This window comes from Lonchura striata, chromosome 7 (assembly GCF_046129695.1).
Source record: "Lonchura striata isolate bLonStr1 chromosome 7, bLonStr1.mat, whole genome shotgun sequence".
In the NCBI taxonomy this organism is placed as follows: Eukaryota; Metazoa; Chordata; class Aves; order Passeriformes; family Estrildidae; genus Lonchura; species Lonchura striata.
The window spans coordinates 8256798-8270557 of NC_134609.1; the positions used below are offsets into that span (position 1 = coordinate 8256798).

A 13760-nucleotide genomic window follows, 5' to 3' on the forward strand; every position below is an offset into this window, starting at 1 on the left:
AGGAGAAGGAAAGCAATCAAGTTAGCTCTTTGGGGGTGATCTCAAAAATGTCTATAGGACACAATGGCAGAAAAGAAAAACCACCTTAGTTGTCAAAACACTGAACAGATGGATTGTGTTCCTGTGGCTTTACCTTTCAATGAATCCTTACAAATCTTATGTTTAAAATCTGCACATGATAAACAGGAAAGGCATTTTAGTTGTCCAAGAACATGATGTATATTGTGCTCTTATATAAATATTTGGATGCCATAGCTGTTCAAAGCTAAGTTAGGATATTTTAGGGGTATATTCCTGGATGTTATGTGAATTCCCTGGATTATGCTTGGGCTAGACAGACTGGATTCATCAGTGGGTCTGATTAGAATGAGAGCTTTTGGCACATGGTGCACAGAGGTTCCAGGAAGCCTTGTGCAAGCAACTCCAGCACCTTTCACATGCCCACTCCAGCTGCTGACACAGATGCCTCTGAAATGGGGCACTACCCAAAGGAGCAGACCAGCCAGCCAAGCAAAGCAGAGCTGAGAAGGCAGGCAGGCAAAACAGTGTCATTATGGAGTTGTGTGGGTATTTAGGACAAGGTCATTTGTCACAGAATGATCAGCTCAGAAAAGATGAAAGAAAATGGATAATAGGCATTTATTTTTCCCAGGCAGAAATTCTCTGGTGATCCGTGTCTGCAATAGCTAAAGGTTTTCAGCAGTTGTTGTTTCTCCCTTCTGCTTAGGAAAATGGAACAGTGAAAAAGATCATTAGCCAGATGACACAGAATCTCCTGATGGCCCTCTCTGCACGGAGCCAATACCAGGAAATCAGAGAGAAATTTCGTCAGCCTGTCACTGACAAGGGCACCATCCTCAAAACCAAGCCCCAGTCAACTCAAAAGGACATCCTGAGTGTGTGCTGTGACCCTCTGATCCTGGCACAACAGCTGACCTACATCGAACTGGTGAGACTGATTGGGGTGGAGTCTTCTGTTTTCTATTTACTAAATATTAATATACTCATCAATATGAATTTGGCTATGGCTTCACTGAGAGCCTCCAGTGTTTTAATAAAAAAATACCAAGTCAAGTAATGAACAAGACCAGTTAGGTACACTGATAAAAGCACCTCACACATCTACGCTCTAGGAAGATGAAGTTACCAAAATGTTCTCCTACTTTGATTTTTTTTAACAGAATCATTTGTCTGTACAATGACAATCTCTCCTCTTTTCAAACACAGGAAAGGGTGAGCAACATTTATCCAGAGGATCTAATGCAGATTGTCAGCCACATGGACTCCCTGGATAATCACAAGGTACAAAAAGATGTACAGAGGGAAAAAGAAACATAGATGAATAATACTCCATAATTTGAGTATACCCTGTGCAAGAGAGACTTATATTTCCTAAGCTTCTTTAAGCTCATGCCTTAAAATATGTCCAAAAAGATTTTGTCAAGATAGGAAGTTTTATCCTTTGGTAAACTTTGACTTCATTATGATACAGGAGAGGTTTAACACGTGACCTGTTCTCTTACAGTGCCGAAGTGATGTGACCAAAACCTATAATTTGGAGGCCTATGACAATTGGTTCAATTGTCTCAGCATGCTGGTGGCTACAGAGATTTGTCGGGTAGGTGTGCATAGGAAACAAGAGAGCAAAGGGATCCTGGCCCTAAGGACAAGAGGCAAGCAGTGGTCTGAATGAGATTTAAACATTAGCAGTGCAATTAAAGATAATAGCATTATTCAAGCATTAAATTATTTGCATGCTCATATGATTAAGAGTTCAAGGCTATGTTTGACTTCGCATATATTCCTTAATTTTGTGCAGCTGCATTAGTCATGCAGTGAAATGGAACTTGTGAGCACCGAGTTGGGAGCTCTTTCAGATTTATCTTTTTTTAAAATACAGCAAAAGATTCTTAAAAATACTCCTCTTTAAATGCAGATTTACCAATAAACAGCTGTCCTTCCACTGCTTTTAGATAACATTAACACTGACATATTAATTTTTTTAATCTCTGTTAATTCATTTTATTTGTAGAATATTAATTGTCAAAAAATCAAGAAGAAGCTTTCTTTAAAGTCTGGAAAGTAAGTGGACTACCGGAAAATAAAAAAAAAAAAAAAATTAAAAAAAAAAAAAAAAAAAAAAGAGGGAGAATACACATACTAGAGGTGAGGGTAACATCTGCCATGTAATAGGCAAAGAAATGGAAAGTGTACTGCCCAAGAAACCTTTTTTTTTTTTTTTGGCATGTGTGTTCTCTTTTTATCTTATTATTCTTTTTAGATTCCTATTAATTCCAGTTCTAGCCAATTGGAATATTTTTTCACTATTCCTGCTTGGTCAGTAGCCTTTCCATGGAAATCCCAATGCCTGCTGCATTTTCATGAAGTCCAATGTACTGATCCTCATCTCTTAAGATTTCCTGCTCTCAGAAGTGTATTGCAGAGGCACACCAAGACACTTCCAGAGCTGGCTGGTAGAGCTCATGCATTTAGGAAACCATCAAAGAAAGGTTTTAGCACACTGAGAGCTAAGCCAGGCCTTTGACTACTGAACCATTTTCTTTTGATGACAGAAACTAAAGTAGTTAGGCCAGAGAGCCTGCACTCACTGCTTAGGGGCCATTTCTATATAAGCCAGAGACCTTTTAGGTTTAAACAGGGAAAATACTTTAATGAATGAATGTAATCTAGGCAATAATTAATTTTGCTTTGCAGTTCATAAAAGATTTTGCAGATGAGATGCTCAGCATCAGTTGCTTGATCCTGTGCACATTTTCATGGCTGGGAATTTGTGTATTTGCTCATCATCACTGCCTGCTTTCAACAGGTCATTTAGGAGTACATGAAGCAGAACCAGAAAAGCAGGATGTGGCAGTTGCTTTCTCTCACATTTAGGTTCCATGCCCCAATCTTAAGTCTGTCCAATGCTTTTCTCCCTTCTTGAGAGTTTTAAACGTTTTGCATATATTCCGATAGCAGCATCATGTTATCTTCCTTTTCCAGTAACAGGAAATTGCTGAAAGTGTCCAGCTTGTTTATGCAGAATTGCCCAAGACATGGACTTTTTTGTATAAACAAAGATGTGCACTCCCCCAGAACTACACAAGTAATTGGTAGCCATCCCAAATATTTCTGCTGTTTTATTAAAAATTAATCTGAACAAAAAATCCTGAGGCCTATATTAAGATTTAGCTGGACAAAGTCTTGAAATGTCTATTCACTGATCCTGCTACAGTGCCTTTGGCTAGACATCCTATCCAAGATTCAGAGTAACTCTTCTTTCTTGGGTTTTTCTCCAGGTTGTAAAGAAAAAGCAGCGTACAAGAATGGTGGAATTTTTCATTGATGTGGCAAGAGAATGCTTCAACATCGGAAACTTCAACTCAATGATGGCCATTATCTGTGAGTATCCTTAAGACAGACGGTAAAAGGCACTCCATTTTAAACCTGACTGGCAAGACTGTGCTCACACTTGCCCTGAATTGGCTGACCACATTGGCATGCACACTTCCCCAGGGACAGCGTCTGCCAGTGACAGATACTTGTGTGGGTGGGTGAGCTTGAGCTGCAGCTTCTGCTTGTCAGGCTGAGGCGCCTTGCAGAGTGTGTGGTGTTGATTTGTGAGCCCAGTTACATTAGCCCCATTTTTTATCAACTCAGTTGTTTCTTTGTTTCCTCTCTCCCTGCATTCAGCTGGCATGAACTTGAGCCCTGTGGCACGGTTAAAGAAAACCTGGTCCAAGGTCAAAACAGCCAAATTTGATGTTTTAGAGGTATGTATAAAGTTTTGACTTTATAGAAATGCCCCAAATAGTTTCATCCAAACCTCTGCTAATTACTGTGTTGGAGAGCAGGCACCTCTGTCAGTGGTCACCAGCACATAAACATCATGAGAGTGTTTCCTCCATTTCAAACTCTCTACTTGTCTGCAATGAAAAGCGGATGCCAGCTCTCTTTATTTTTGCCAATTTAACTTCAAGATAGTTTCCACTCCAGTGAATGCTGTCCGTAAAACTAATTGGAGGACTCCACCTAGTGGAGATCTGCATGGAAACAAAAGCTAATTGAAAACGTCATCAGAAACAGAGGTGACAGCAAAGAAGAATTTTGTTTTTTACCCCCCAGTCATTTATGGTTTCCTTTCAGTCTGCTTTGTTCATGGAATAGATGCAATGCCAGTACAGAACCCTCCTTTCAAGCAAGGTAGAAGTTAGAAAAACCTGCGCCTACCTTGAAAATTTAAAATGTAGGGACCAAATGAAATTACAAAGAATAAAGTCTGGCAGAGCAAAGCTTTTAATTTTTAGAAACCTGTATTACTTGTTTGCCTTTTTCCCCACTCTATAAAAACAGCACCACATGGACCCATCCAGCAACTTCTGCAATTACCGCACGGCCCTGCAAGGCGCGGCGCAGCGCTCGCAGACCGCCAACAGCAGCCGCGAGAAGATCGTCATCCCGGTGTTCAACCTCTTCATCAAGGACATCTACTTCCTGCACAAGATCCACACCAACCGCCTGCCCAACGGCCAGATCAACTTCAAGGTAGGCCTCTGCTGCTGCCCAGGCTGCACTGCCACCTAAACCTGCTGCACTGCAAGCATTTGGCTTCTAGCTCATAATATTGCCCATTCCTTCAGTGCCCGCGTGATGCGGACCAAGAGGTGTCATATCCAGGGGAGTTGATTTGAATCAAATTCTGGGAAAGCCAGCAGTGGCTTTTCTGTGGCAGCAAACCATCATATCTGATCAAATCTAATAAGTCACTTCAGCCTGAGTCATCAGCCTTAGCTTTTTTCACCTCATGAGTTTCACTGGCTCTAATGTTGTTCATCAGGTCTGCAAGGGAGGTTCTACAGCCTCTGGGTTCTCTCTCCCCAGTTAATAAACATGCATGTCCAAACAACCACACTCTGTCAAAAGTACTTGACAAAATTTTTTGGTCAATAAGGCTGTGGAAGAGGAGAACACAGGAGATACAAGGCAAACCTTAAGTAATTACAGATTTCTTAAAATACTAGGAAGGAAAGATATCTAAATGTTTCTGTATGTTACTGTGATTTCCCAAATTTAACAAGTGCTTTATGAAAAGATCAGATATATCATATTTCATTTAAATTGAAGTTTGGAAATGTAAAAAGTAAAGCAAATAAAATATTTACTGTCCAGTTCCAGTCACAGGAATTTAGACACTCAACACAGAAAATAGACACTATTATATTGGAAGGAAAGGTTGATGATGAAAAAACTTGAATGCAAAAGATCAGATGGTGGGCTGAGATACACTGTTCTGAACTTGAGGCTGGCAGCATATGAGGAACTAGCAGCAAGAAGGGGAAATGAAAGGAGCCATAAGAAGAAAGGATAACAAGGAATCTCAGAATATGCAGAATTGGAAGGGACCCACAGGGATCACCAAGCCCAGCTCCCAACCCTGCACAGCACCACCCCAAGAGTCACACCAAGTACCTGAGAGCATTGTCCAAATGCTTCTTGAATTTTGCCAGGCTGGTGCTGTGACCAATTCCATGTAAGAATGAGTAAGATACAATAAGAAAAGCAGCATAAAGACTAAGACTGAGGGGTTCTGAAATAGAAATTAATATTTCAAAGAAAACAAATACTACTTTAATAATACTCTTTTAATTACTTCATGCAGAAGTTCTGGGAAATCTCAAGACAGATTCATGATTTCCTGACATGGAAGCAGGTTGAGTGTCCTTTTGAAAAAGACAAGAAAATCCAGACTTATCTACTCACAGCACCTATTTATAGTGAAGAAGGTAAAATCTTTTGTTGAACTTTAGTGAGTCTATGTGTTAAAATACAAAATACGCAGATGAAAAATATATATATGCAAAACTGTATTGTATTAGTAATTTTCTAAGTGTTATCACTTTCCTATTGGCTTTTGACAAAAATAAATTTCACAACAAAGACTGCCAAGCTACATATGCTATATGTATTTTAACTCAGGTAAAGAACTCATGTATCTGATTGTTACTACTTTTTTTTTTACCAGCTCTGTTCATTGCATCCTTTGAAAGTGAAGGTCCAGAAAACCACATGGAAAAAGACAGCTGGAAAACACTCAGGTATGAAGCTTCCTCAGAACATGAGTCTTTCTGCAGACATGCAGGGACTTCATCAGCTTCTGTCTGCATACCCAGCTTAAAACCATAATACAGTTCTTTTTCCTTCAAAGTTTAAATCTGAAAAAGTTTCTGTGGGGCTTGGATTTTGATCCAGCTTTTCCAGCCAGATCTGTTGAGGCTGCAAGATCACAACAGCCTCAACAGGGGTTGTGAAAGAGAATATCCTTTGTTTAGGCTATCAAATACAGTAAAATAGTCTGCATTTGTAGTAGTGTTCAGACATGATTTTCTCAGGGGAACAAACCTATAGAGATACTAAGAAAGTGCTCTCATCACAGCCATGCTCTTACAAATCATATAAAAGCATGAAAATTTCTAGGAATACAGTAATTGTCAGCCTACCCTAAGGGATAAAGTCTCAAAGACTCCTCCTCCTTCTGAGAATGGGAAGCACCACTCCTGTGTACATGATGAGATCAATTAATTAGAATTTTTCCAATACTGAGGCCAAGGCAGAGAGATTTGTCAGTCACAGTAAACTTGAAGATCTAACACGTCTGCACTAGCCAGGGATGAACACAGCCTGCACGCCCTGAGCTCTGTTGAGGCACATTAGGACTACATTGTCCTAGACAAGACCCACTTTCCCACTGATCCCAGCCTTTCCTAGGATGTCCACATGAGCTTTTCACTTGCAGCCCCATGCAATGCACCTTGCATTAAATCCAGCACTGCTCAGCCTGCAGTAGTTTAGGGTGACAGACATAGAACATATGTTACATGTCTAAGCTGATCCTAAGGGCCTGAGGTAATGTTATGCAAGTTAAATTTTTATCTCATTTAATGTCAGCATCTTCACTGAAATGCACAGATTTATTCCAGTTTCTAGCAGTTGAAAATCTATCCCTTAAAGAGAGGCTGTCAGCTAATGATGCCAGATAGATCTATTGCCAAAAATGAAACACTTTTTGTTATGATAGAAAAGATAATTTTATTTTTTCATTGCTTTGTCTTTCAGGACAACTCTGCTTAATAGAGCCTGAGAAGTTTGGATTAGATTTGCAGACTTTGAAGCACATCTAATGGACATGTTTTTACAACCTGAATGAAAGACTTGGACTGAGCTAAGAAAGACCTCACTGGATGAGGTCTGTTTTGTACATACAGTAACTTTTATGAAATAAAATGTGGTAAATATTTCACATGTCAACCTTAAGGCACTTACTGAAGGGTTTTGGTTTTTTATTTTAAATATAAGGGCAGGGCCCTGTTCTCAGAGATGAAATGTATCATGGGAGATGGTATCTTATTCTATCAGCGTCCAAATTTTTATTTTTTATTACTTCCACCAAAACAAATACAAATTAAGACACACATCCTAACTGAAGACAGCGTTCAGGTTAAATACCCCATTGGACCAGTATCCTACAGAGCACTCAGTATGTTTCCCTAGCTATGAAATGAAGGGTCTCCTTCAAATCAGCAGAATTGTTCACAGAATTGTTCACAAGTGTTTGTTCCTCTCCTCCATCAGCAAATAGTGCCTTACAAGGTACTGAGCTTGTGTAGTTGTACCTTCTGACTGGGCTGGAAGTAAGGGAAATAAAAATATGGATGTCTCGAAACCAGCTACAATGTACTTTTTAAATAAAGTGGAGAATTATGGCACATGAAGTAGAGTATACCTGCCTGAAACACTGATGGTGCAGCAAACCTATTTTTGTTACGTGATTTCAAGAGATGAGAGGGGGTAACTGCTGGGGTCTGTGCGTTTGTGTGTGAGTCTCTGTGTGTGCACATGTGATGATGCACACATGTCTAAGTTTTAATACTTCTGGGAACTATCCTTTACATTCTGGCTACCAGAATAGTTTGTCTTTTCCTTTTTAAAATCAGGGAATTTTTTTTTTTGTTATGTTTGAAGAGAAGAATGTCTAAACTAGATTATAATCTCTGCAAAACAGGCCTAATATGCTTTTCTAAAAAGAATCTTGGTAAAACAAAAAATCAGCATGGGCCAAGGAAAGGGAAGTAAACTCAGATGTCCAATTTCAAGTTAAGTTTAAAGTTTTTTGGAAACCTTAAGAGGAGTTCATAGCTGTGAATTGGTCATTTCACATTGCTGTGAATTGGTTCTTTGGAAAAGCCCAGTCTGCACTTACAATTAAAAAAAAGACCAATTTTGAATGTAAATTTTTCTAGTCTTTTGCAAGCCATGATTAACTGTCTGAAACAGCACCCACTGAAATGTAAGGGCAAACACACTAAGAAATCAGTCAAACCTTTGAACAGGTCAATATCAAAATTAGAGGTGATCTGCAAACCCACTGATGATTGCCATTTCTAATTTCTCCTTTTAGAATTGAGTTTACACCTACTTTGACTATCTGAGCACCTGAAGAGCTTCTGTTAAGTTCAAGGTATTCATTTCCAGGGAGGAAAAAAAATATAGTTAAGACTCTTGTCAACTGATCTCAACTAAGAAAGAAAAACAAGCAGGCTCAGATTAAAAACAATGTTGTCTAATGAACAAATTATTACCCACAAACACCTACTTTCCTTTTCCACTAATTTTTCCTCTGAAGGCTTGAGGGGTGAATAGAACCTGAGCCAGATAATTAGACAGCTTTATCTTTTTTTTTAATAAAACAAACAAACAAAAAATCCCAACAAAAACAGTCCCTCTAAAGCTGACAGTGGTTACAGCCTCCCTAACAGAGCCTTGCAGAGGACCTCTGCAAGGACTTCCTTAAAAATGACCAGCTCTTGGTGTTTATCTTACTCTGCCTTCTGTTGAAGAAGGGGCAAGACTTGCTGGACTGAAGGTCTGGTTTATTCCAGCCCAGCAGACTCCTTGCCCGAGTGCCTACAGCCAAGAGCAGTGCCACTGTTTGATGCAGCACCTGCAAGCACTTAGCAGAAATCTGCTTTATTGGCCCTGGAGCACGGTGAAAAATTAAAATGCTTTCCCCTCTTCCACTTCCCCCTTGACAAATACTTAAAATTAGAGGAGTAGTTGATGTAAGGAAGGGAGACAAATCAACACTTTGCTATTCCCATAGCATTAGCATCAAAGAGAAACAAAACCAAGTTACACCATGAGGAAAGAAGAAGTAGAATACTGTTAACAAGAACAGCCCAGGAAAGGGGAAGGGATAATTCTTATGACCTGCTGCTATTTTTCCTGTGCTGAAGTTCTGGCCTTCAGCCCTGGATTCCAGTAAGAATATACTGTATTATTACAGTGTTTTGCACTTTCAGAGACGTTCTAGCTAGTAACATTGTCAGACACTATATGAGGGATTGTATATCAGCTTAGTTTATGTAATTGAAGTTTAAAAGGGATGCTTAAAATTTAAGAAAAAAATATATATTTGAAATTCAATTTTAGAACACTTTCTGTAAATGTATGAAAGAGCTTTCACATGAATGTGCACTTCGCCGGTCAATCAGTCCAAGCATATACTTGAAATCCTTGCAGTATCTACATTGGTTCCCTTTTATTTTTCCTCCCTACGTTTGATACATTCCTTAAATACCGTGTTTTGCTATTCTGAGCTGAAATGCTAAATATAAAGCTGTACCATAAAGCAGGATATTCTGTGTTTGACTGGATGTGCTTGCATTAATAAAAAAATTGCTTCAACCATGATTAACTTTTTCCACAGTTATTTTTCACTTGCAAATATATTGAACCACAACCCAGAAGCTGAATGAGGTGTGAAAGGCAGTTCGGTAACAGTGAACCGACTGGTTACCTTCCAACTTGAAAAGCTGTAGTATTAAATATTTAAATTTCTTTCAACAGAGGCAAAAACAACACTAAGCCAACAACATGCTGCCACTTCTAGTGTTCTTTCTGTAGCAGTATTTTATGGATTTGATAGGGTGTGTGCTACAGAATACTTTTGTTCTCTCAATGGAAATGTTTAACAGTTCCACTGTGTAAAAACCTATTGTGTCGTAAGAGCTGAATTTCATTTTTCTCCCTGTATTTATCACTTGAACAGCAGAGCACAGCAACGTTTGCTGGCTGCAGCTGGCTGCAGGGTTTCCTGTGGCAAGGTTCTGTTGGCATTTCCACACCCCGGCACCTCTGTGCAGCCACCGCCCTTTCTTGTGCCCTGCTGCACAGAACAAAGCCACCTCTGCAAGGTCACAGAGAACAGGCCAGCACGGAGCTGTGAGCACAAACCAGCTTTTCTGCCCCAGTGCCACTCCTTTTCAGGGATATAAGCCTTGGCAAAAGAAAAACAAACTGCATCTTGGAAATGCAGGAGCCCTGGAAGTCCCCATAAGCATTTCTGATCTGTTGGAAACTCTCTGGGGAAATGGTTTTGGTGACCAGACACCCACACCACACTTGCAGATCTGAACAGTGCTGTGCTCAGTCATCACAGCTCATTAGAAAAGATAATGATGTTTACCAGCATTTAGAGGATTGAGTAGATCCTTCCTGATGGCCAGTTCACGCTCATAATTAATATGAATATCACATCCTTGAAAACTCACTTCCAATTAGGTCCCATCCAGTCATTAGGATAAATTAGCTATTTACACAGGCATAAGAGTAAACAATAAAATTGCCTTCCAGGCCCTTCACTGCCATTAGAGCACAACACAGAGCGACAAGCAGTAGTTCGATGCCAGTAAGGTATCCTTAGTTAGATTAGCAGCAATTTGATTTATCAAGTTGTTAATTCCCAAGAAACAATTTTCTTTTAGCAAATGACTCACAGGGCAAAATTCAGCTAAGCAGTTAGCTGCCAGCTGATACTGGTACGTCTTTTGGGGACAAATCAGTAATTCTGAGGATGTGCTGACAGATCTTCTCTCTTCAGTCTTCAATATATGGAATTTTATCAGGGCAGCCCCAGTTTCCCAGCTAACCAGAACAGCCTACAAGCAGCATGTAGAAGTACAGTTTTTACCTTGTTCTCTGCAGCAATTGAATAGGGCTGTGTGGACAGCAAGATACTTAAATATTTTTTTAAAAATCAAATTACAGTAAGAATTCATCTGCAGCTGTTAATGCATGTTATCAAGGAAGTTTCCACACCAGTAAGCATGCAAATATTAGCAATAGCTTCTTTCATGCTTGTCCCTGGCAAGACAGGGATAACTGGGAATGTTTTGAGATTCCAGCAGCTTCCTATGTGCTCTGTAAGAGGTTCCCTGAAAGTGCAGAGGTTTGCTGTCCTTCACTGCTTCCCCGGGTGGACCTTGGGCTTTGGAAGAGAGAGAAACCACATTTGGGGGTGTAGTTCTGCAGTAACATGGAGGTACAACAAAAATTATAACCATCCCTCTAACATGGTAACAATAAATAACTGAAGCATTTCTAGCATTTCCAATGTTACAAGCAATTTTTGTTATCAATGTTTCTATGGCTTCCTAACAGCACATTGGGTTTCTGCACAGAAAATGATGCAGTTGATTGCTGTAAGGTAAATTAAGGATATTGGTTTATTTCTGTAAAGAAATATCAGAAGCAATCAAGTTCTGCGTCAAGCAGGGAGTGCTGGACAGTCTGAGCCATATTCTGCCCTCTCCTTCAGACATGTGATGCAGAAGATATTCAAACCACCAGGAAATGCAACAGCCAATAAATACAGTTTCTGATCTGTTAGGATGCATACTTCACAGTATTCAGGCTCCTGACAACCACTAATAAAAAGCACCGAAATAGAGAAGTCCTGTCAGAAACAGTGTTTGGCAAAAACAGTGCACAGTTACTTGAAACTATTAGTAGCACCTACCAGGAAACCAAACCTCCCTAACAAACCAAAATTAAATACACACACAAAAAAAAAACCAAGAGCCAGGTCTGAGGCCACACAGAGGAGTCCTGTTTGCAAACCTACTTCAGCACCAGGCCTGGAGACCATTTTACAGGATTGAAAGGAATCTGAAAGAGAACACAAACCAAAGCACCAGCTTCAAACATCCTCACCTAATCCAGGACAGAAAAGAAGAAACTTGAAATTTAGTGGAAATTTGCTTCTAATATGTCTAATCTTCTCTAACTGCTTTGGATTAAGCAGCAATCTTAAAAGTAATGTAATTCTGTTTGGGGGCAGAAGTCAAATGAGTTCCAACAGAATCTCATTACAGAGAAAACTACTTAATATCTTTTTAACCCCTGTCACATAAGTACACTGTGGCCTCTTCTGATTCTGTGGCATATTAAATATAGCACCCTGCTATCCATCAGTGTCAACACTGTAAGTTTCTTTTAAAAGATATACACAACATTGTTTACATTAAATTCAAAGAAGATACTGCTCACAATATTGCACAAATATCTATTAAATCAAAGAACAACATATCCTCAGTAACAGCAACAAAGCACTGAGGAACTCAGCAAACACAATTGTGACTGAAGTATTGGATGTTTATAGCAATACCAGAACAGTGAATTATTCTTGTCTGGGGGCATAATAGCTCACTGTTGATGACCTGATCTCAGTTTGGAAAAAAAACAATCCACTTCTAAAACATTTCGAAAACATAAAATCCAAGCAAGCAATTAATAATTTGACAGATGCAAACAAATCCATTTTATTTTTCTATACACCTCTAACTTCACTTTATGACTTAGAAATTTTGACTACCCAAATATTCCAAAAATAATTTCACAATAATCCAGCAGCCAAGAAAATCACTTTGACAAGATTTTCAAGAGCACACAAACACAACCCCCCCAACATCTGTTCCATTGATGCATTTACAGGCCAAAACACCATCCCAGCTGCCACCCCAGGAAAAGCTGTGACTCACAACCTGAGAGTAGCCAAAGCTGTCTCAGAGCTGCTCTCCAGAGCCTTCCTGAGCATCAAGCAATCTCAAAGGGTTTTAGTTTTCCTTCAGACTACCCCTTTAACAGTCATTTTCCCCATGGATTGTAATGAAGGCAGCAAGAAGCCACTTAAGCTTGCATAAGGCTGCAGGAAATCTGCGAAGAGCTGAGGCTCTCACAGGGCTGCAGCCATGCTGTGCCTGTTAGCGCGTGTTTCCACAGCCCTGTTCAGCTTCACCTCCTGTCTCCTCCACACCCATCACCCTGGGACAATCTCATTTTCCCCCTTCTCCTCACAGGAGAAGCTTCCCTGTTGTTTCACATCGGGGACTTTGCTGCCAGGCCACAGCAGGAGCCAGGTCTGAGAACTCACTGGTGCTGGCAAAGAGCACATCTTCCCACCATGGATGTGCAAATGGCAAACCAATCGACAAAGAAACTCCCAAACAAACCCCCACAAATGAATGAGGAATGAGTTAATGTCCTCTTTTACCTGCAAGTCAAGTACAAATGCAAAGTATTCTACCCATGAAAGAAAATTCTAAAGCCCTTTGCTAAGTTACCTTGCACCAGCAAAGGGTTTTTACAGCATTCATAGAGAAAGCTGAGAGGACATAGGTTAAAACACTTTAGTGACATGCTACATACAAGTCCAAGTCCTACATACAAGGCAACCTTGAAGCTGTAAGAACTGAAAATGCTCCAGAAAAACTCACCACATAACAAACACATTTAGAGCAGCTCAAATAAACCAGTTAAATGACCACACAGGTCAAGTTCAGAGGGATTTCTTTACCTTACCCTGGAAGAGACTAAGCTAATCAAGACAAAGCTGTGTTCTAACAAAACCTTATGCAAACACTTAG

The 13760-nt window shown here is 39.8% G+C and overlaps 1 protein-coding gene across 4 annotated transcripts in view; it reads left to right on the plus strand.

Annotated features, from left to right (window-relative positions):
- The window catches only part of RASGEF1A (RasGEF domain family member 1A), a 148041-nt gene extending 138294 nt beyond the window's left edge, over window positions 1-9747 (plus strand). For all 4 annotated transcript variants that reach the window (XM_021526657.3, XM_021526659.3, XM_021526660.3 and 1 more), the window contains 9 exons: window positions 728-949; window positions 1228-1302; window positions 1526-1618; window positions 3300-3402; window positions 3694-3773; window positions 4354-4545; window positions 5660-5783; window positions 6023-6095; window positions 7114-9747. In XM_021526657.3, coding sequence (XP_021382332.1) covers window positions 728-949; window positions 1228-1302; window positions 1526-1618; window positions 3300-3402; window positions 3694-3773; window positions 4354-4545; window positions 5660-5783; window positions 6023-6095; window positions 7114-7138 — 987 coding nt within the window. In that variant the 3' untranslated portion in view covers window positions 7139-9747. The remainder of the gene's footprint in view (window positions 1-727; window positions 950-1227; window positions 1303-1525; window positions 1619-3299; window positions 3403-3693; window positions 3774-4353; window positions 4546-5659; window positions 5784-6022; window positions 6096-7113) is intronic.
- The last annotated feature ends 4013 nt before the right edge of the window (window positions 9748-13760 follow it).